The sequence below is a fragment of the Pleurodeles waltl genome, chromosome 8 (genome assembly GCF_031143425.1).
Source record: "Pleurodeles waltl isolate 20211129_DDA chromosome 8, aPleWal1.hap1.20221129, whole genome shotgun sequence".
NCBI classification, from domain to species: Eukaryota; Metazoa; Chordata; class Amphibia; order Caudata; family Salamandridae; genus Pleurodeles; species Pleurodeles waltl.
Window position 1 is genome coordinate 19920691 of NC_090447.1, and position 21908 is coordinate 19942598.

The window sequence follows — 21908 nt, forward strand, 5'->3', positions numbered from 1 at the left end:
TCACATACCCATACTCATGAAGCAAATAGTTCATTAATTACATACTATCTCACATAGTGAAAAATCATTGTATGGCTGGCAATGCTGTGAGCTGGTGCGAAAAAATTAATCACAAAAAGTCGAAAACACTAAAGGGAAACTGCAAAATAGCTAGAAGCACAGCTAAAGATCTGAGACAATTGTAATTTCAATTGACCAGGGCTCTTGATGAAAATGGCCAGTTAGACAGAGAGCTAAACATACACTGAAATTAAACCAGTGTGTATATATATATATATACACATATATATATACTGTGACTCCCTAGATTTGCTCTCCTCCAATGTGTGCCTTTCTAGCAATGTTTTTAAGCAGAGGATTAACACAGTGCCATCCATGCTGAGGTAGAAAATGACAAAGGCCCTCATTATAACTTTGGCGGTCTCGCCTTAAGACCACCGAACCCACGGGTGCCAGGAGACCGCCAGTGCTGGTGGTCTTCCGCCTGCCATAATATGGATACTGCTGGATTTCTGCCACAATGTGGGGGGAAATTCAGCAGTATCCATGTTGGCGGGTGGAGGTGCTTGGGCGGTGCTATCACCTGCACCGCCCCACGAGAAGGATGCCCCCAGCCGTATTATGACCATTAGTACGGCCTGGCGGTGTCCTGCTGGCAGGGTGCTGCCAGCGGTAGCAGCGCCCCTTCCCGTTCCCTGCCAGACAACATCCTCGCAGGTCTGATAGGAGAGGGGGGTTGGAAGGTGTTGTGTGTGTGTGTGTGGTGTCTGCGTGTGTGTATGAATGTGTGTGTGGGTGTGTGAATGCGTCTGTGAGTGTTGTGGTGTATGTGTGGTTGTATGCATGTGAGTGAATGTGTGTATGAATGCTACAGTGAGTGCGTGTCTGCATGTCAGTGCATATGCGTTGGAGTATGCGTGTGAGCATGTTAGTGTGGATGCATGCCTGAATGTGTGTGAGTATGTGTGAGTGAATGCGTGTATGGATGAGTGTGAGTGAATGCGTATATGGATTAATGTGAGTGAATGAGTGTATGGATGTGTGTGAGTGGATGCCGGTCTGGAAGTAGAGGTGAATGGGTGTATGCATGGTGCGAGTGCATGGATGCAGGGTGGGGGGGGGGGGTGCTGTGACTGTAGAGGGTGGGGGTCAGGTGATTGCTAGGGGTGGGGGTGTGCTGTGACTTTAGGGGGTTAGGTGATTGCTGGGAGGATGTGGGAGCCGTCTACCAGTGACAGCGAAGGAATTCCCTGTCACCGGTAGCCCTACCGCCATGGTTTTCCTGGCAGTGCTACCGCTGCGGAAACCATAGCGGTAGGCCGGCTCATAATGCCGCCGACAGTCTTCTGTGGACCGCCGGGTCGGAGATTAACATCTCTGGCCCGGGGGTTCATACTGCGATGGTGGTATGAGTGGAGATGTGGCGGGTTGGCAGCGGCACACTCATAATGTGGCGGTATACACCGCCAGCCTGTTGGTGGTGATACCCCCACAATAACCCTGACAGTCAGAAGGCCACAAGGGTCAAAATGAGGGCCAAAGTATTTGGTCATTTATACAGCAAAGTCTTTAAGCATAGGATTAGAACAGTGCCATTCTTGGAGAGCGGTAAATGACAAAGGCCTTTCACCATTCCAGGCACAATATAACAGCTGTAAATTGGTTAAATGCCATCCAAGCCAACCTGGAATGAGCAAAAGCAATCCCTGTCAAGTGTTTCGCTACCATTATAGCTCTTCAGACGTGTTGTAGGGAGCTCTATACTGGAACTGCTCGCCACCTAAACTTGGGAACTACCAACTACCCAGAGTTCTCTCTTCTCTTTTGCATAATTTATGCGTCACTGTAAACCTGAAAGCTCCGTTTGATGAATCGTCCCAAAAGTTTCGTACAAACAACAGTGGTCACTACAGCTGCTGTCTGTAAAGTTTCAGGGTGATCTGTTAACCGGGGCAGAGAAAAAGCGGGGGGGCAAAATGTGCTCCCCATTCATTTCTCCATAGGGATTTTCAACAGCGATAGTGCCTAAACCACTGGACAAAATTACACCAAATTTGGCAGAAAGATAGATCTCGGTCCCCCTGTGGTCCCAGGTAGCCCATAAGGGCATATTACAAAATAAATGAAAAAATATAGTTAGGGACCACGGGGTAGGCCTTGAGGCTCCCCCACAGTCCCAGATAGCCAGTAAGGACATATTACGAAATAAATAAAAAAAATATAAAAAAATTAATCAGGGACTGTGAAGGACTCCATGAAGCTCCCCTGCAGTCCCAGTTAGCACATAAAGGGCTAATATATATATATATATAAAGCTATAAAGCTTCAGCCAGGCCACAGCAAACAGCTATGTCCGGGGGGCTGATAACACTTCAACAACAGAAGTGTTGTCATCCATCTTGGGACTCAGCTTCGAAATATTAAAAAATACAAAAGGGGCCAGGGTACGAACACCCTGACCCCTTAGCTCTGGTGGTGAAGTCCCAAAGGGACCGCACCAGGGCTAAAAAGCATTTTTTTTTAAGTTTTACAGACGGATCCACAGCAGATCTGCCATAAAATTTTAAAAAGAAACAAAGCGGGTGCTCCCACGCTATTATGAAGCCCCCGGGTGGGCCATGTCCCAGGGACATATCTTTAGAAATGTGGAGTGGGTGGCTTCTCATCCCCTCTCACTGAAGTCATTTTAGATGCCATCAGTGATGTCATCAGTGATGTCCCTGACCATGTCATGAGTGATGTAATATGTGAGGTCATAAGCAGTGCATTATGGGGGGCGCAAGTTATAGTCAGCTCAGTTAACTATAACTGCTGAATTTCACTGGTTTTGTAGGTTTGAAGTGGTAACCTAACTATAACATCCCTATAACCTTCGGTTTTTCAGTGAAAATCTCTCTCTCTATACCTCTCTCTCGCTCTCTCTCTATATATATATATCTATATATATATATATACATATATATATATAGATATAGATATATTCACTTAGATATAGATACATACATATATATATATATATATATATATTTTCACTGAACAAATAAAGCCTACAGGGACGTTATAGTTAGATGCTGAATTTACTCGTACAAAGCCACAGAAATTCAGCATTTATAGTTAGAGCTCCTTCAAGAAATTATAACTCACACCCTAAGGTAACTATAACTCGTGCCTTCGCCATTCACTCCACATATTATATCACTGATGAGATCTTGTATAGCATCTTTGATATTATCACTGCCACATTTGCAATAATATTATTGATAAGAAAACTGTCCATGGTGAAGGCGCAAGTTATAGTTACCTTAGGGCGCCAGCTATAGTTTCTTAAAAGAAATCTAACTATAACCGCTGAATTTCTATGGTTTGTATGAGTAAATTCAGAACTTAACAATAACCACCTGTAACCTTTGTTTTTTTCAGTGAATTTCTATATTTTTTTAACATAAAGTATTTTAAATGAATATATGTTATTCCAAACCAGCCATGCACCGCCTTCAGCCGTTCATGGTGGGGGTTGATCGCAAGGCCTGGCCTTAGCCAGGCCTTGCAGCCAAACTCTTAAAACCACCCAAGCCCATGCACGGCCTTTGGCTGATCGCATAGCAGGGCCTGTCTCTCTCAGTGGATCAGTGTGTGGGTGTGTGAGTCTCTGAGTGGGTCTGAAAGTGGGTGTGAGTTTATGAGTGGGTCTGAGTGAGTGCATGAATGTGTGAGTGGGTGTGTGAGTGGGCGCATGAGTCTCTTAGTGCATGTATGAGTTAATGAATTAGTGTATGAATGAGTATGTGTTTTTTCTTTCAAATCTTTTCACATTTGAGAATATTTTGTGAACAATTTGCGAAAACTTGCAAATATTTGTGAATATCATGCATTGTGCTGCAAAATTATTTTAATTCCATAATTTGCCCCTAATATTGCACCCCTGGGGTCAGGGTACCTTCACCCTGACCCCTTATGCCACTTTCAATTCAGATTTTGACTCCTGGGGACCTTGTCACGTGAAATAAAATGGCAGCCGAAACCTTTTGGTCAGGTTGCAGTCAGCCAATCACACCACTTCTTTTTGCACGTGCATTCATGAAAATACATTAATTTTCGTGAAATATTCACGGAATAATCGCGAAGTTCCGTGGCCAGAGATATACACATTTGGATTTACCTAAATATCTCAAAAACTACTGAACAGATTTCCACCAAATAAGTGAAAGCACAATCTGCATACCGACAGCTAGCTTTCTGACAAATGTGGTGCAATTCCATCCAGTGGTTCGGGTTGTAGACGTATCTAAAGGTCCTATGGGAATTAACACGAGAAACACAACTTTTTTCACTCGCCCTTTTTCTCAGCCCCCACTTGACGGATCACCACCAACCTTTCCATACACAACAAGAATCACTGCAACACTTTTTTGAGAAAATTTTGTGAAGATTCATGAAACGGCGCAAAAAGATATAAGCAAGTCCAAAAATGCTTTTTCTATGGAAACATGGTCCTATCTATAGCTACCTAGTGACGGCCACTAGGTTTTTATATATATATATATACTGAAAGGAGGACCCGGCACATCTAAGTATCTATTAGTATTCAGAGAATTATTAACCCATATTTTCACAAATCACATTGTTCGAGAATTATGAGGGTCATTCTAACCCTGGCGGTAAAATGACGGAAGCACCGCCAACAGGCTGGTGGTGCTTCCTTGGCCATTCTGACCGCGGCGGTAAAGCCGCGGTCAGAAAAGGGCAACCGGCGGTTTCCCGCCGGTTTACCCCTGGCCCAGGGAATCCAAGCAGCGCCGCCATGTGGATTCTGACCCCCTTACCGCCATCCTGTTCCTGGCGGTTTTCACCGCCAGGAACAGAATGGCGGTAACGGGTGTCGTGGGGCCCCTGGGGGCCCCTGCAGTGCCCATGCCACTGGCATGGGCACTGCAGGGGCCCCCTAACAGGGCCCCACTAAGATTTTCAGTGTCTGCAAAGCAGACACTGAAAATCGCGACGGGTGCCACTGCACCCGTCGCACCCCTTCGACTTCGCCGGCTCCATTCGGAGCCGGCATCCTTGTAGAAGGGGGTTTCCCGCTGGGCCGGCGGGCGGCCTTCTGGCGGTCGCCCGCCGGCCCAGCGGGAAAGCCAGAATGGCCGCCGCGGTCTTTTGACCGCGGTGCGGTCATTCGGCGGTTCCCGCTTGGCGGGCGGCAACCGCCGCCCGCCAATGTAGGAATGACCCCCTATGTCTTGTAAAATCACTATTCTTTTTTCATCCAAATTGAAAGTAAATAATCCATAGCCATAACCAACGAGTTTCGTCCTAACTGACTTCTTCAGGGCTCATAGTTACAGCGTGTAATGTTTTCCACAGCAGAACGCCATCTGACAGCATACCAGCAAAAGCTTTGCTGGCGGGGTTCTCACGGTAGGACTTCCGTACTGCGGTTAGCCATTGCGGAGGTCCTTTAGTGCAGGACCGACCACAAGTGCAGATCCCCACCACAAGTGTGGAGGCCTGTAGTGATTTGGCCCCTGAGTCTTCTGGCTTGTGGCCCTACTTGAGCCATAAATTAGAAAACATATCCAATGCCACAGGAAGCTTCAAACCACTATAAAACAACATATAGATTTTATGATAAGTTTTGTACATTCTTGGTTATATATGTGGTGAATAACATTGTACTGCAAAGTAGTATATGAATATGATACAGACATGATTTAAATGTTCATACTGGTTAATGTTTAACAATTCAACCTCAATATGAAAAGTGATCCCAAATATGGATAAGGAAGGCCTTAGTAATATTTCAGGAGTGGTTGGACACACAGTCTATTGCCTTAAGGTATCCCATTACATGGTGGGCCAAAGGAGCAGCAATAACATATCTGACACCCATATTCTTCTGTACAGGATTTAGCCAGAGTATCCTGACACAACTATAGCCAGGAGAAAACAAATAAAATGAAGAGCAGTTTCTGAACAGCTTCTTTTTAGTGGGCAAATATCTCTTTGCTCTCACTTCCAAATCATACGCTTCTAGGACTAATATTTCCAGGCTCCCAGAGTTAAGTCAGCCTTGTATACATACACCAGTCACAAGAAAGTTTTTTTTCATAATTATTATAGCACTTAGGGCACTCCTAAATATCTTACCACTGGGGTTTACCTTCATTAGTGAAGCTTTACATCAACAACATCACTAACTAATCAAATCCATTTCTTCCCTCACACAAAGTGATCACACACTCATTGGTAATGCCATCAAGGCTTTCAAAACTCCAACTCTGCACCGTCCAGGTTCCTACATGGTGTTTTTCAATCTTCATGAGAAGTATAAGCCATTTGAATGCTAAATGTATTGGAAGTGTCCAAGCTGTTACTGGCCAGAGAAGTCTGGAGAAGTCCTGGGCAAACTAGCTTAGAATTATTCACCTTTCAGGTGATGTGAAGTTTACCTAATCCATTACACTTTTCATAGTTTGTGCAGAGTGCTCTCTGGAGTAGGGAACAGTGAGCATGTTAATTTATGAATGTTTAAGTACAGCAGTCAGGGTAAACCTGGCAGGCCTGGGCTAAAGCTGTGCCATGGGCCCAGTGCAGTGGTTTCTATTCTTTTGTAAGTCATGAGGGTAGGCATTGACAAAGCAGTGATTTTTGCATGAGTTTTTATAAAAGCCTATGACAGAGTCCACGACTGGCAAGGCAGTGCACTATGCGTTGGCAGGCGCCAGCTAGGAATTGGTTGCTTTAGTAAGCCCTGTAAGAAGGGCAAACTCCTGCATGGAAATGTGGCATTAAAATCATCCATTATAATATGCTAGAAATACTGCCTTCTGTGTCATGTAAGGTGCATTTACTCACTAAAACGCTCATGCATCTTTTAGCCACCCTTATATTCGTACAGCATGGACAGTTATGTATCAACTAACACTAGAGTATTTTTAGTTGATTTTAAAGTTGCATTTCAGTGTATTAGTTGTTTCTAGTTTCTTTTTGATGGTCTGGCTTGACTGTGCAGCTGTCGCCAGGCTATTATGTGAGCAGAACTGGAGAGGGGCTTTGGCTCCACCCAGATGTTAGGAGCCAGCAGTACATGTTTTGATTGGGTAGAAGTTGAGTGCTTCTACAAAAAAGTGCTTGCACGCCACGCAACTGTGGTCATTTTGTTTATTTATCCAGCTGCGTAACCATGAACTTCCAGGGGCACACACATGGCATTGAAATGCTGCTAAAATGTCTTAAATAGCAAGGTAATTATGTTGTTTTTGCCTCTGGCAGCAGCACAGATGGGGGGAGCGCAGTCATTGACCTACATGGATTTTTAGACCTGGCTTGACAGTGCAACTATCACCTGACCTTTTAACTTACACCAATATACCTCTACAGTGTTTTGCTTTCACACAAACACATATCTACTTCTGTTCTGATTACTTCGACCACTTTACATTGTCCTACAATATTCCTTTAAAGCCAGACCTATTGGCTTTGCCAATACTTGTTTGGCTTCTGTACTCCAGAGACTAACAAACCTTTAAAAGTGTGGTGTGCTTTTTGGAAATATTGATATGGGTTTAATTAACTGTAAATGATAACGTTGCAGCATTTGGCGTAGCATCTTTGTCATTATCTCTGGCATCCACTGTTTGTGTTCAGTTTTTTTTTACTTTGTTCAATTTTACTCCTAACTCTGAAAGTGCAATAAAAGTTCTACCTCACTGAGACTAACCCCAATGCTCAACTCCTGCTTATCTCTTCCGCCTCCTCAGCACTATAGTGAAAATCTGCATTTACTCCTTATACATCTGTGTCTTATTTGTGGGAAGTCGAAATAGGACTTTGATCAACACAATTGTTAAAATTGAGTTAATCATAAAATTGATAAATAAATGTGATTGTCCCTGAGCAAAATGTAATAACCAGGAGCTGCAAACAACTGAATGTAGTGCTGCTGTGTTACATTAGAGAACCTTTTTTCATGTAAATGGACAGATAGTATCAAAAACTTGCTCATGCTGTGTTGATTTGCCACCAATAACTGGCATTTCGCGTTATGACATATTTTAAAGCACAAGCCCACCTGTGTCATTGCTGATAGTTCCTGGGGAGCAGGGGAGACAGTCAAAGCAGCACAGCGGCTCCCCCTCTCTGGCGGCCTTTCTGTACCCCGGAGGACAGGGGTCACTGCACACAGAGCGTGGGACCTGCATATTAGTGACAAGAGAATTGATGCATCAGGCAATGTGTGATATCTGCAGGAGAAACAAAGAGCTCTGTGATGGAAAGACTTAGAGGAGCAGTGGCCTGCCTCTAGAGAAGAAGCAAAGAGGAAACTAAAGGAAATCATCAGAGACATTGAGACGCTACTCCTGGCTCTGTTCATTGATTTCAATAATGTAAGTCAGATGTGAAGCACCCCCATATCTTGACATATGTTTTGTTGGTCATCAACCTTCCACACGATCCTCACATCTTTATACTTTCTAGACCAATGTAGATCCAGGAGTGCCCAGTCAGTGGCAGATTTCAGAATCTCTACATCAGTCAATATAAATGGGACACATTTATGGAATCAGTGGTTATCCTGAAATTCTGGCATGGAATATGCCCTCCTGGAACAAGGATGATCACCCGTGTTCTCTATAACCATTTTGACCATTTCAAAAAGGAGCATGCTGAAACTGCAGCTTCACCTGCATAGAGAATGGATTGATCTAGCATCCCATTGCACAGTGTGGTAGACACTCCAAGTTATTTACCCGTCATGATTGCTAGAGCCATAGCATTAAGGACTGAAAACAGGGAGGACTACACAAGCCACCCCCTCATACCACCACAAGCCACACAGCACTCAAAAGCTTTTGATTACTCTAATCTTGATCATTAATCCAAAATGCCTATCCTGACAGAGCTCTCAGACACAACATCCACTCCTGAGAGAGCACAAAATATTTAATATGGACCATAGCATCATCACAATAATCCAGGGAACTGACACTTTGCAATGTTTGTGTGGACATACACCAGGCACCCCTACACCCATGTCTCTGGAGCTCCTGGGATACACAGCTCTTACTTCAGGCAAAAGCACACATGATGGACTCACTTTTGGTCCTTCGTGGGCAGCAAAGGACCTCGTCCAGACCACCTATGAGGTGCTGTGCCTCAATGAAGGAGAGCACCAGCCAAACAACCCAAATGTTCACGGTTTGGAGAGTTGGTCAAGCTTTATACTTCTAAGAAAGTTTGGTTAATTAGTTTTTCCGGCTATAGCAGCTATAGAAGCTCCAGTTTGTCCACAATTTGGTAGAAGAGGGCAGAAAAGAAGAGCAGTTATGATCTAACTCTTATTCAAGATATACAGAGAAGAGAAGCTACTATGGAGATGTGATAAAAAAAAAAAAAATCATATAGGACTTCTGCTTGTTTTTTCAAAAAAATTTCAGTGCAACATTCTATAAATTACCATGAAGATCCTTTATCATGAGGGGCGGGGATTGAACACAAATACAATAGTTAAAAGATTATAACACATGCACATATAAAAATAAACAAATAAAACTTTCACAGAAATGAAGCAAGGCCGCAAAGAAAAATGTTTGAAGGTAAGAATAGAATCTTTTATTGAAAATAACTATGATTGTGACAAACTGAAACCCCAAAACAGTCTAAGAACTGATCAGCATGCAATTAAAAAAAGATCCCTACATTTTCTCAACTACAAAAATTCTGTTTTTAATCAAAATGATACACAATACAGGTCAACAAGCTGTGTTATCTTTGTTATATATTGGACTGAGGGAGGCATGTGTCTTGACTTTTACATTCTTAGGATCATTCTTTTTGGGATTGAAATGCCTGCTGCATGGTACAAAGTCATGATACCCTGCCCTGAGTGCCCAGCTACATCTGACACTAGTGTGGATGGATGGAGACAGGGCTACCTTTGGAAATTCTATGAAGTGCTTGTTAGCAAAGGTCTTCTGATTAGTATTTCCCAAGGACTGCTATTTGGAAGCAGGTTGGTTAAAGGTAGGGACTACAGTTGCTTTTGTTCAAGGTGAGGAAGGGGCTAGACACACCTTACCCATTAGTCTATCTCTGATTACTGCCTCAAGAAGGTGATAGTAGCCAGGTGCAGAGAACTCACTTCAGTGGGCCTATGTTTTGAATGCTCCTGCTTGGAGTCACGTCAATTGCTACCTGCTGTGAGAGCCATCACTTTCCACAAAGGCTGTGTGAGGAGAGCAGCTGGAAAAGGGCATTTGAAAGATAAGCAACTCAAGTTGTTTTTGAAGACTTAGACAATGGATCTACAGCCCGAGTGGAATAGGTACATTTGCGGGGGGACCGTAAGATCACACTTTGTTCCTGCTTCATGTTCTTCATGACCAAGGAAGAGAGTGTTACTCAGAGCCCCCGCCAACAACATCAAAACTACAATCAATAGCACAAGCATGACCCAGACTGCCCCCAATAATGTTTATTAATAAAACTCTTGCCACCAGTTACAAAGCTACTCAAGCTCCTCTTGCCACCTATTGCAATTTGTGTCCATCGCTTAGCAAAGAAAACACAAATAATTGTAATTTCTAAAATAATTAAATAAAGAAATAAATTGTAGCGGCACCGTGCTCCAAAAGAAATTAATTTAAAAATGAATTACTGAACACTAAACACAAGGCACAAATTGTAATTGAAAATTTGAGTATTTAGCAATACTAAATATTTCCACCTATTTTGAAAAAATATTTAAAACATTAAATAAAAGTTGCAAGAATTAGCTGTCTTTTTTACAGTATTACTTCTGTGTTAGGGAATATTTGCAAAGATTTACTTTGTCCCTTATAGTATGGTAGGAGAACCGCGCAGGGTGCACCAACATAAATGGTTCCTAAACTTCGGGTGGGAGCCACCAGAAAATCCCCTTAGAAGTTGTAGATTTCAAACCTATTTTACCAACAGACTTTTATAGAGGCTGACAAAAGTTGCACCTGAACTTATTTTGGCAGTTTCATGGAAGCAATCTGTAAAGTTAGCTATGCATTTTTTACAGAGTAAAGACCCAATGGATAGCAGTGAATTGTACAAAGGAAGTTTTGTCGAAATAGTTCAAACTGCAGATGTTAATATATTAACAGTAAAAATATATATTATACTGTAAAGTAGTGACATATGTAGAATATAGAGTGTGAGTAACATACAGTGGCTAAAACATTGCCCAGTACTGTACCCCTTCCTCACCAGACATCATGAAGAAAGAGGTCATTCACAGTTAGAAGATACATTCTCCCTTCATTTTTTTAAATGTGGTAGGACAGAAGGGTTGTAATGTCCCATAGGAAGGAGCTCCATAGGGTTTTTGTCATGGAGCAATTGTCAATGAAGCAGTCAGTTTCAACGCCTCTATACCAAGGCCTTACCACTCTTCCTTCTTCCTTTTTTGCCAGTTTGCTATGCAGGTGACATGGTGAAGGCCTCAGTGTTTAGAGCAGTTCTCTGGTTAAAATCTTTAGACCCCCCTGTCTTCCATGGTCTCCTATTCAAAACGTAAGCACTGAACTAACTGCTTGTGGTGGGCTGAATCTTTGGCTAGCCAAGACACACAGTCATTCCACCTGTGGGAGGCAACAAATTCAGGGACAGCCTTGTCCTTATAATGAATATGTTCTAATGGAAGTTTGCATCGGAGAGTGTAGGCATATGTTTTACTTTTTGGGTGTGGTGCTCCTTCTGCAAGGGTACCAAAAAAAAGTTGTTCTTGTGTATAGGTGGATTTGAGATAAATATCGTAGCCCCTCTTGACCCCCTCAACACCGCACCAGGAGCCCAGACACTAGGTAGGACCAAAGCTAGAGATATGATCCACATTTTCTTGGCCACGTGTCAAATGGTAGGAGATAATGAACTGCATGCCAAAAGTCAGTGCAACACCAAAGGAATCTTTATGGGAGCCGACCACTGAGGAGGAGGTGTAAGATCAGTGTGTACCATAAAAGGTCTGTCCACCTGGTAAAAGCAATTGCCAGACATTAATATTTTTTAAATTTGTATACAAGTAACTATGAAAGCAAAGGCTATATTCGGCTACAACTTAAGATATGTAATATGTAGCAGCATTACAGTGGCAGTAACATTTCAATGTAGCATCTTTGTACAACTACACATATACATATAATATGTAAGAGCAATATAAGGGCAGCAGCAGGTGAATGTAGCATCTTTGTCCTAGTACACAAAATTCCATGGTAGAAGTAAATAATCAGGGGTACCCTGAGAATACGTGTTTCGAACTCCAGCCCTTTGAACCATCCTGGTGTTGCCGAAGGAATTAGGGGCTTGTACACAAAGGTAAACTTGCTCATGAATAAATCTACATCTGCACATTTACTCTTAAACTTACACAAATGTTAGGTTTCTCAAAAGTGTAAACATGTCCCCACCCCCTAAAACTGAGGGTAGAGTTAGTAAAATTGTCAAATCTGACTCCAAAGTTATTATTAGTAGCAACTTAACCGTATTTGGCATTCCTCGCTATTGAGCCAGTGATCTCCGCATGGTAATATATACAGAAAAGGTCAAAATGTAATTAAACGTTTGAAAAAATAGAGAAAATATTGTTCAGTTAAATATTAATGTTTTATCTATTTATTTTAAATGTTGAACAATATAATAGCATTTCACGGCATTGCTAAGTTATTTATTAAAAATCGAATTATTTTGAATATTCTAAACTAAAAAAATCATTTTTCTGAAATATAATTAAAAATACCACCCAAAGTTAAAAAAAAATATCTTTACTATTATATATTTAAATTTATTAACCCCTTCGCTGCCAGGCCTTTTCCCCCTCCTGTGCCAGGCCTTTTTTTGCCTATTTGGGGCAGTTCACGCTTAGGCCCTCATAACTTTTTGTCCACATAAGCTAACCAAGCCAAATTTGCGTCCTTTTTTCCAACATCCTAGGGATTCTAGAGGTACCCAGACTTTGTGGGTTCCCTTGAAGGAGGCCAAGAAATTGGCCAAAATACAGTGAAAATTTCGTTTTTTTAAAAAAAAATTGAAAAAGTGGCTGCAGAAGAAGGCTTGTGGTTTTTCCCCTGAAAATGGCATCAACAAAGGGTTTGCGGTGCTAAACTCAGCAGCTTCCCAGCTTTCAGGAACAGGCAGACTTGAATCAGAAAACCCAATTTTTCAACACAATTTTGGCATTTTACTGGGACATACCCCATTTTTGCAATTTTTTGTGCTTTCAGCCTCCTTCCAGTCAGTGACAGAAATGGGCATGAAACCAATGCTGGATCCCAGAAACCTAAACATTTCTGAAAAGTAGACAAAATTCTGAATTCAGCAAGGGGTCATTTGTGTAGATCCTACAAGGGTTTCCTACAGAAAATAACAACTGAAAAAGAAAGATATTGAAATTGAGGTGAAAAAAACATAAATGTTTCTCTACGTTTTACTCTGTAACTTTTCCCTGCAATGTCAGATTATCGAAAGCAATATACCGTTACGTCTGCTGGACTCCTCTGGTTGCGGGGATATATAGGGCTTGTAGGTTCATCAAGAACCCAAGGAACCCAGAGCCAATAAATGAGCTGCACCCTGACGTGCGTTTTCATTCTATACCGGGTATACAGCAATTCATTTGCTGAAATATAAAGAGTAAAAAATTGCTATCAAGAAAACCTTTGTATTTCCAAAAAGGGCACAAGATAAGTTGTTGAGGAGCAGTGGTTATTTGCACATATCTGAATTCCGGGGTGACCAAACTAGCATGTGAATTACAGGGCATTTCTCAAATAGATGTCTTTATTACACACTCTCCTATATTTGGAAGGAAAAAATGTAGAGAAAGACAAGGGGCAATAACACTTGTTTTGCTAATCTATGTTCCCCCAAGTCTCCCGATAAAAATGATACCTCACTTGTGTGGGTAGGCCTACCGCCCGCGACAGGAAACACCCCAAAGCGCAACGTGGACACATCCAAATTTTTGGAAGAAAACAGAGGTGTTTTTTGCGAAGTGCCTACCTGTAGATTTTGGCCTCTAGCTCAGCCGGCACCTAGGGAAACCTACCAAACCTGTGCATTTCTGAAAACTAGAGACCTAGGGGAATCCAAGAAGGGGTGACTTGCGGGGCTCGGACCAGGTTCTGTTACCCAGAATCCTTTGCAAACCTCAAAATTTGGCTAAAAAAACACATGTTCCTCACATTTCTGTGGCAGAAAGTTCTGGAATCTGAGAGGAGCCACAAATTTCCTTCCACCCAGCGTTCCCCCAAGTCTCCCGATAAAAATGATACCTCACTTGCGTGGGTAGGCCTAGCGCCGGCGACAGGAAACACCCCAAAGCGCAACGTGGACACGTCCAAAATTTTGGAAGAAAACAGAGGTGTTTTTTGCGAAGGGCCTACCTGTAGATTTTGGCCTCTAGCTCAGCCGGCACCTAGGGAAACCTACCAAACCTGTGCATTTCTGAAAACTAGAGACCTAGGGGAATCCAAGATGGGGTGACTTGCGGGGCTCGGACCAGGTTCTGTTACCCAGAATCCTTTGCAAACCTCAAGATTTGGCTAAAAAAACACATGTTCCTCACATTTCTGTGGCAGAAAGTTCTGGAATCTGAGAGAAGCCACAAATTTCCTTCCACCCAGCGTTCCCCCAAGTCTCCCGATAAAAATGATACCTCACTTGCGTGGGTAGGCCTAGCACCCGCGACAGGAAACGCCCCAAAGCGCAATGTGGACACATCCAAAATTTTGGAAGAAAACAGAGGTGTTTTTTGCGAAGTGCCTACCTGTAGATTTTGGCCTCTAGCTCAGCCGGCACCTAGGGAAACATACCAAACCTGTTCATTTCTGAAAACTAGAGACCTAGGGGAATCCAAGGAGGGGTGACTTGTGGGGCTCGGACCAGGTTCTGTTACCCAGAATCCTTTGCAAACCTCAAAATTTGGCTAAAAAAACACATGTTTCTCACATTTCTGTGGCAGAAAGTTCTGGAATCTGAGAGGAGCCACAAATTTCCTTCCACCCAGCGTTCCCCCAAGTCTCCCGATAAAAATGATACCTCACTTGCGTGGGTAGGCCTAGCACCCTCGACAGGAAACGCCCCAAAGCGCAATGTGGACACGTCCAAAATTTTGGAAGAAATCAGAGGTGTTTTTTGCGAAGGGCCTACCTGTAGATTTTGGCCTCTAGCTCAGCCGGCACCTAGGGAAACCTACCAAACCTGTGCATTTCTGAAAACTAGAGACCTAGGGGAATCCAAGATGGGGTGACTTGCGGGGCTCGGACCAGGTTCTGTTACCCAGAATCCTTTGCAAACCTCAAGATTTGGCTAAAAAAACACATGTTCCTCACATTTCTGTGGCAGAAAGTTCTGGAATCTGAGAGGAGCCACAAATTTCCTTCCACCCAGCGTTCCCCCAAGTCTCCCGATAAAAATGATACCTCACTTGCGTGGGTAGGCCTAGCACCCGCGACAGGAAACGCCCCAAAGCGCAATGTGGACACATCCAAAATTTTGGAAGAAAACAGAGGTGTTTTTTGCGAAGTGCCTACCTGTAGATTTTGGCCTCTAGCTCAGCCGGCACCTAGGGAAACATACCAAACCTGTTCATTTCTGAAAACTAGAGACCTAGGGGAATCCAAGGAGGGGTGACTTGTGGGGCTCGGACCAGGTTCTGTTACCCAGAATCCTTTGCAAACCTCAAAATTTGGCTAAAAAAACACATGTTCCTCACATTTCTGTGGCAGAAAGTTCTGGAATCTGAGAGGAGCCACAAATTTCCTTCCACCCAGCGTTCCCCCAAGTCTCCCGATAAAAATGATACCTCACTTGCGTGGGTAGGCCTAGCGCCGGCGACAGGAAACACCCCAAAGCACAACGTGGACACATCCAAAATTTTGGAAGAAAACAGAGGTGTTTTTTGCGAAGTGCCTACCTGTAGATTTTGGCCTCTAGCTCAGCCGGCACCTAGGGAAACCTACCAAACCTGTGCATTTCTGAAAACTAGAGACCTAGGGGAATCCAAGATGGGGTGACTTGCGGGGCTCGGACCAGGTTCTGTTACCCAGAATCCTTTGCAAACCTCAAAATTTGGCTAAAAAAACACATGTTCCTCACATTTCTGTGGCAGAAAGTTCTGGAATCTGAGAGGAGCCACAAATTTCCTTCCACCCAGCGTTTCCCCAAATCTCCCGATAAAAATGATACCTCACTTGCATGGGTAGGCCTAGCGCCCGCGACAGGAAACACCCCAAAGCGCATCGTGGACACATCCAAAATTTTGGAAGAAAACAGAGGTGTTTTTTGCGAAGTGCCTACCTGTAGATTTTGGCCTCTAGCTCAGCCGGCACCTAGGGAAACCTACCAAACCTGTGCATTTCTGAAAACTAGAGACCTAGGGGAATCCAAGATGGGGTGACTTGCGGGGCTCGGACCAGGTTCTGTTACCCAGAATCCTTTGCAAACCTCAAAATTTGGCTAAAAAAACACATGTTCCTCACATTTCTGTGGCAGAAAGTTCTGGAATCTGAGAGGAGCCACAAATTTCCTTCCACCCAGCGTTCCCCCAAGTCTCCCGATAAAAATGATACCTCACTTGCGTGGGTAGGCCTCGCGCCGGCGACAGGAAACACCCCAAAGCGCAACGTGGACACGTCCAAAATTTTGGAAGAAAACAGAGGTGTTTTTTGCGAAGGGCCTACCTGTAGATTTTGGCCTCTAGCTCAGCCGGCACCTAGGGAAACCTACCAAACCTGTGCATTTCTGAAAACTAGAGACCTAGGGGAATCCAAGATGGGGTGACTTGCGGGGCTCGGACCAGGTTCTATTACCCAGAATCCTTTGCAAACCTCAAGATTTGGCTAAAAAAACACATGTTCCTCACATTTCTGTGGCAGAAAGTTCTGGAATCTGAGAGGAGCCACAAATTTCCTTCCACCCAGCGTTCCCCCAAGTCTCCCGATAAAAATGATACCTCACTTGCGTGGGTAGGCCTAGCACCCGCGACAGGAAACGCCCCAAAGCGCAATGTGGACACATCCAAAATTTTGGAAGAAAACAGAGGTGTTTTTTGCGAAGTGCCTACCTGTAGATTTTGGCCTCTAGCTCAGCCGGCACCTAGGGAAACATACCAAACCTGTGCATTTCTGAAAACTAGAGACCTAGGGGAATCCAAGGAGGGGTGACTTGTGGGGCTCGGACCAGGTTCTGTTACCCAGAATCCTTTGCAAACCTCAAAATTTGGCTAAAAAAACACATGTTCCTCACATTTCTGTGGCAGAAAGTTCTGGAATCTGAGAGGAGCCACAAATTTCCTTCCACCCAGCGTTTCCCCAAATCTCCCGATAAAAATGATACCTCACTTGCATGGGTAGGCCTAGCGCCCGCGACAGGAAACACCCCAAAGCGCAACGTGGACACATCCAATATTTTGGAAGAAAACAGAGGTGTTTTTTGCGAAGTGCCTACCTGTAGATTTTGGCCTCTAGCTCAGCCGGCACCTAGGGAAACCTACCAAACCTGTGCATTTCTGAAAACTAGAGACCTAGGGGAATCCAAGGAGGGGTGACTTGCGGGGCTCGGACCAGGTTCTGTTACCCAGAATCCTTTGCAAACCTCAAAATTTGGCTAAAAAAACACATGTTCCTCACATTTCTGTGGCAGAAAGTTCTGGAATCCGAGAGGAGCCACAAATTTCCTTCCACCCAGCATTTCCCTAAGTCTCTCAATAAAAATGGTACCTCACTTCTGTGGGTAGGCCTAGCGCCCACGAAAGGAAATGGCCCAAAACACAACGTGGACAGAACATATTTTTTCACAGAAAACAGAGGTGTTTTTTGCAAAGTGCCTACCTGTGGAGTTTGGCCTCTAGCTCAGCCGGCCTTGGGAGGGGGGGGGCAGAAATGCCCTAAAATAAATTTGACCCCACAAGCCCCCCCTGCCCCTGCCCGGGAACAACCCCTGCCTACGGGGTCGCTCCCCCTGCATGACATTGGCGGCAAAAACCAAATCCCAGGTGCCTAGTGGTTTCTGCCCCCTTGGGGGCAGATTGACCTAAAATCGGCCAATCTGCCCCCAAGGGGGGCAGTAATGGCCTAAATACAATTTGCCCCCCCAGGGGAGCGACCCTTGCCTGATGGGTCGCTCCCCATCTCGAAAAAAACAAACAAACAAAAAAAAAAAACACAACAAAAAAATTTGCCCTGAGGGTTCTGCCCCCCCCTGGGGGCAGTTCGGCCTAATAACAGGCCGATCTGCCCCCAGGGGGGGCAGAAATGGCCTAAAATAAATTTGCCCCCTCAGCCCCCACCCCCGCCCCCAGGAGCGACCCTTGCCTACGGGGTCGCTCCCCCTGCGTGACATTGGCGCCAAAAAACAAATCCCAGGTGCCTAGTGGTTTCTGCCCCCTTGGGGGCAGATTGACCTAAAATCGGCCAATCTTCCCCAAGGGGGGCAGTAATGGCCTAAATACAATTTGCCCCCCAAGGGGAGCGACCCTTGCCTGATGGGTCGCTCCCCATCTCTAAAAAACAAACAAACAAAAAATAAAAAATAAATACAAAAATTTGCCCTGGTGCCTAGAGGGTTCTGCCCCCCCCGGGGGCAGTTCGGCCTAATAATAGGCCGATCTGCCCCCCGGGGGGGCAGAAATGGCCTAAAATAAATTTGCCCCCCCCAGCCCCCACCCCCGCCCCCGGGAGCGACCCTTGCCTACGGGGTCGCTTCCCCTACGTGACACTGGCGCCAAAAAACAAATCCCCGGTGCCTAGTGGTTTCTGCCCCCTTGGGGGCAGATTGACCTAAAATCGGCCAATCTGCCCCCAGGGGGGCAGAAATGGTCTAAATACAATTTGCCTCCAGGGAAGCGACCCTTGCCTGATGGGTCGCTCCCCATCTCTAAAAAAAGAAACAACAAAAAAAAAAAAACACACAAAAAAAAATTGCCCTGGTGCCTAGAGGGTTCTGCCCCCCCCCCCCTGGGGGCAGTTCGACCTAATAATAGGCCGATCTGTCCCCGGGGGGGCAGAAATGGCCTAAAATAAATTTGCCCCCCCCAACCCCCACCCCCCCGGGAGCGACCCTTGCCTACGGGGTCGCTCCCCCTGCGTGACATTGGCGCCAAAAAACAAATCCCAGGTGCCTAGTGGTTTCTGCCCCCTTGGGGGCAGATTGACCTATAATCGGCCAATCTGCCCCGGGGGGGTGGGCAGAAATGGCCTAAATACAATTTGCCCCCCAAGGGGAGCGACCCTTGCCTGATGGGTCGCTCCCCATCTCTAAAAAAACAAACAAACAAAAAAAAAAAATTGCCCTGGCACCTAGAAGTTTCTGCCCCCCCCCCGGGGGCAGAAATGGCCTAAAATAAATTTGCCCCCCCAACCCCCCCCCCCCCGGGAGCGACCCTTGCCTACGGGGTCGCTCCCCCTGCGTGACATTGGCGCCAAAAAACAAATCCCCGGTGCCTAGTGGTTTCTGCCCCCTTGGGGGCAGATTGACCTAAAATCTGCCAATCTGCCCCCAGGGGGGCAGAAATGGTCTAAATACAATTTGACCCCCAGGGGAGCGACCCTTGCCTGATGGGTCGCTCCCCATCTCTAAAAAAAAGAAACAACAAAAAAAAAAAAACACAAATTTTTTTTTGCCCTGGCGCCTAGAGGTTTCTGCCCCCCCCTACATATCGTCTGTAATTTAAAGTTTCTCCCGTGGACTGCATCACTTATGCTGCCACAACCTGTGTGAAAGCAAAGCATGACTCCCAGCCTGCCAGTGCTGGCTGCCGGAGCAGTTTTCTACTGCTACATCGACCTTACCACTTAAAAGTAGTGGCAAAGTCCAAACATTCCTTATTAAATTATTTGTAAGTCACCCCAAGGCAAGCCTACTGAGCCTTAAATACAGAGTGCATTATATTAAAGTCAGGCATGTGCTTCTTAACTCTACATGACCTGACAGTAAAAACCCTGCATTGTCATTTTACCTATGGAAAGGCTAGAAGCCCCATTGGTGAGCAAAGATTTACAGGCTGGCAAGTCTACACTAACTCTGAATGCCAATACTAAATTTGATACTTCAAGATATAAAAAGAATTGATGCATATATCCCAACTTCATGCTCAAGTAAGTTTAATGTGACTTTTGCACAAGTGGCAATTTTAATAATGATGACCAGCCTTCAGCAGAGATGCAGGGCCTTGGATACTCCAGCACCTTGAATTCAAGGACGAGTGGCCCTCTTGGGAGTGCTGCAACAGCAAGGCAAGCATGGCTCTTGAGTGTCAACACAGTTTAAGTATGGAGCTGAGACCTAGATGACCATCAATCCACCAAATGCTGCAGTTCTCTCAAACTTTGCAGGGCCATCCCAGGTCCCACAGAATTTTCCTCTAGTCTGCTGAGCACCTCAAATCTGAGGCAAATCCCATTAGCGGAAGCCCATTCACATGTGGGCCTTCTCTTGGTCAACAATATGGGGCTGTGTGGGGAGGGTTTGCAACTTTCCAAGAGAAAAATACTGGCCATTTGTTGTTGTTATAAAGGTCTGCAAAGGCTCGAACTTGATACTCAGTAGTACTATAAACAAAATTATATGTATTAATGTTTAATATGACTTTTCTGCCTTTGTATAGTTTAAATCTTAGTCAGGGGTTGTTAACGCAGCTTTGTAACACATTTAAAAGTACTTTCTGTGTATATTGGCTGTTTGAAGCATGTACAGATAAGGGCTAAGAATACCAGCTTTAGGTGATTTTGTTTATTTTTGCACCAGCCAGGACTTTAAAATACCGGTGGTGCTGGTAGAAAACTACTTAGGTCTCATCAATGAAGTATAGTTTAGTTCTATGGCACAGTGAGTAAGGGACTCACATCTGGGATTTTCTTTTTTTTGCCTGCTCCAGGATATTATTATGTACAGTATATGGTAACTGCCCCTAACAGTTCAGGCATGTTCACAGAAAATAAGGCACTTTTTTATTGCTGTTTATTAAAAACATAATTTACTTGAGGTTGTTTAACCATGCAACACTCACCGTAGAGGATCCATCACTCCACAGGATGGCGCTCATGTTGATGGAAACTTCTCTACCTCCTGGAGCTGTAGTTTCCACTTGTCCTACCTTTACAAGCCGGAAATCCTCATTTTGTGATACCTGAATATTCAGGATGTGAAAAGATGTGCGAAGGTCTCCATTGCCATCAAAGAATATCTTATCCCCACTGTGAGACTTAAACTCCATTTGTTTCAGGTAATGCAGGGTCTAGAAAGTGTGAAACAACAGGTTCATGCATATAGTGCCATGTCTTTACTGTCTTTCATCATCTAGCCTGTGAGATACTTCACCACATTTGCTCTTTTAATGGTTCTCCTGTTCCATTCACCTAATATTAGCTCCCAATGCTTTCCCAGCTCACACCCACCTCCCTTACCAAAGTCCTGTTACTGATTCTTTTATTGTCCTGGTTTGTCTTGTAGTTATCATTTATGCTCTTCTGTTGACTTATTCTCTTAGACTTGTGTTTCTTTCACTCTTCACTATGTTTTACATCCCTCTAGTGTAACCCTCATTCCCTTTGACTTTTGTTAGTCTCTTAGCCTTGTTTAATCTATTATTGTCTTTTAAGGACAAACATGTAATTCCCTACTGCTAATGATACAGTCTTTATCCTTCCTATTTCACCCTTATTCTCTAGTTTCATATCATTTGTACGTGTTTGCCCTTTGGAAAAACCTAGTACATCATCCAGACAATATCCTATAGCTTCTAATGTCACTCCCTGCCATTCCTTATCTAACTCTACTATTATATTCTAATAGCCTTCTTTGCTCTTATCGCTTCCTAATTACTTGTCATTGTCTACCAGCCTCCTTCATCCACTCAGCAGCTGCCCATCTTTTGTTAGGGTTCTGGG

General features: G+C 44.3%; 1 protein-coding gene across 1 annotated transcript in view; it reads right to left on the minus strand.

The window, feature by feature from the left end:
- Positions 1 to 21908, minus strand: part of LOC138249313 (extracellular calcium-sensing receptor-like) — a 65872-nt gene that overhangs the window by 1400 nt on the left and 42564 nt on the right. Inside the window, exons 4-5 of the mRNA XM_069203271.1 lie at positions 21029 to 21256; positions 8069 to 8192 (exon numbers count right to left, since the gene is read on the minus strand). Coding sequence (XP_069059372.1) covers positions 8069 to 8192; positions 21029 to 21256 — 352 coding nt within the window. The remainder of the gene's footprint in view (positions 1 to 8068; positions 8193 to 21028; positions 21257 to 21908) is intronic.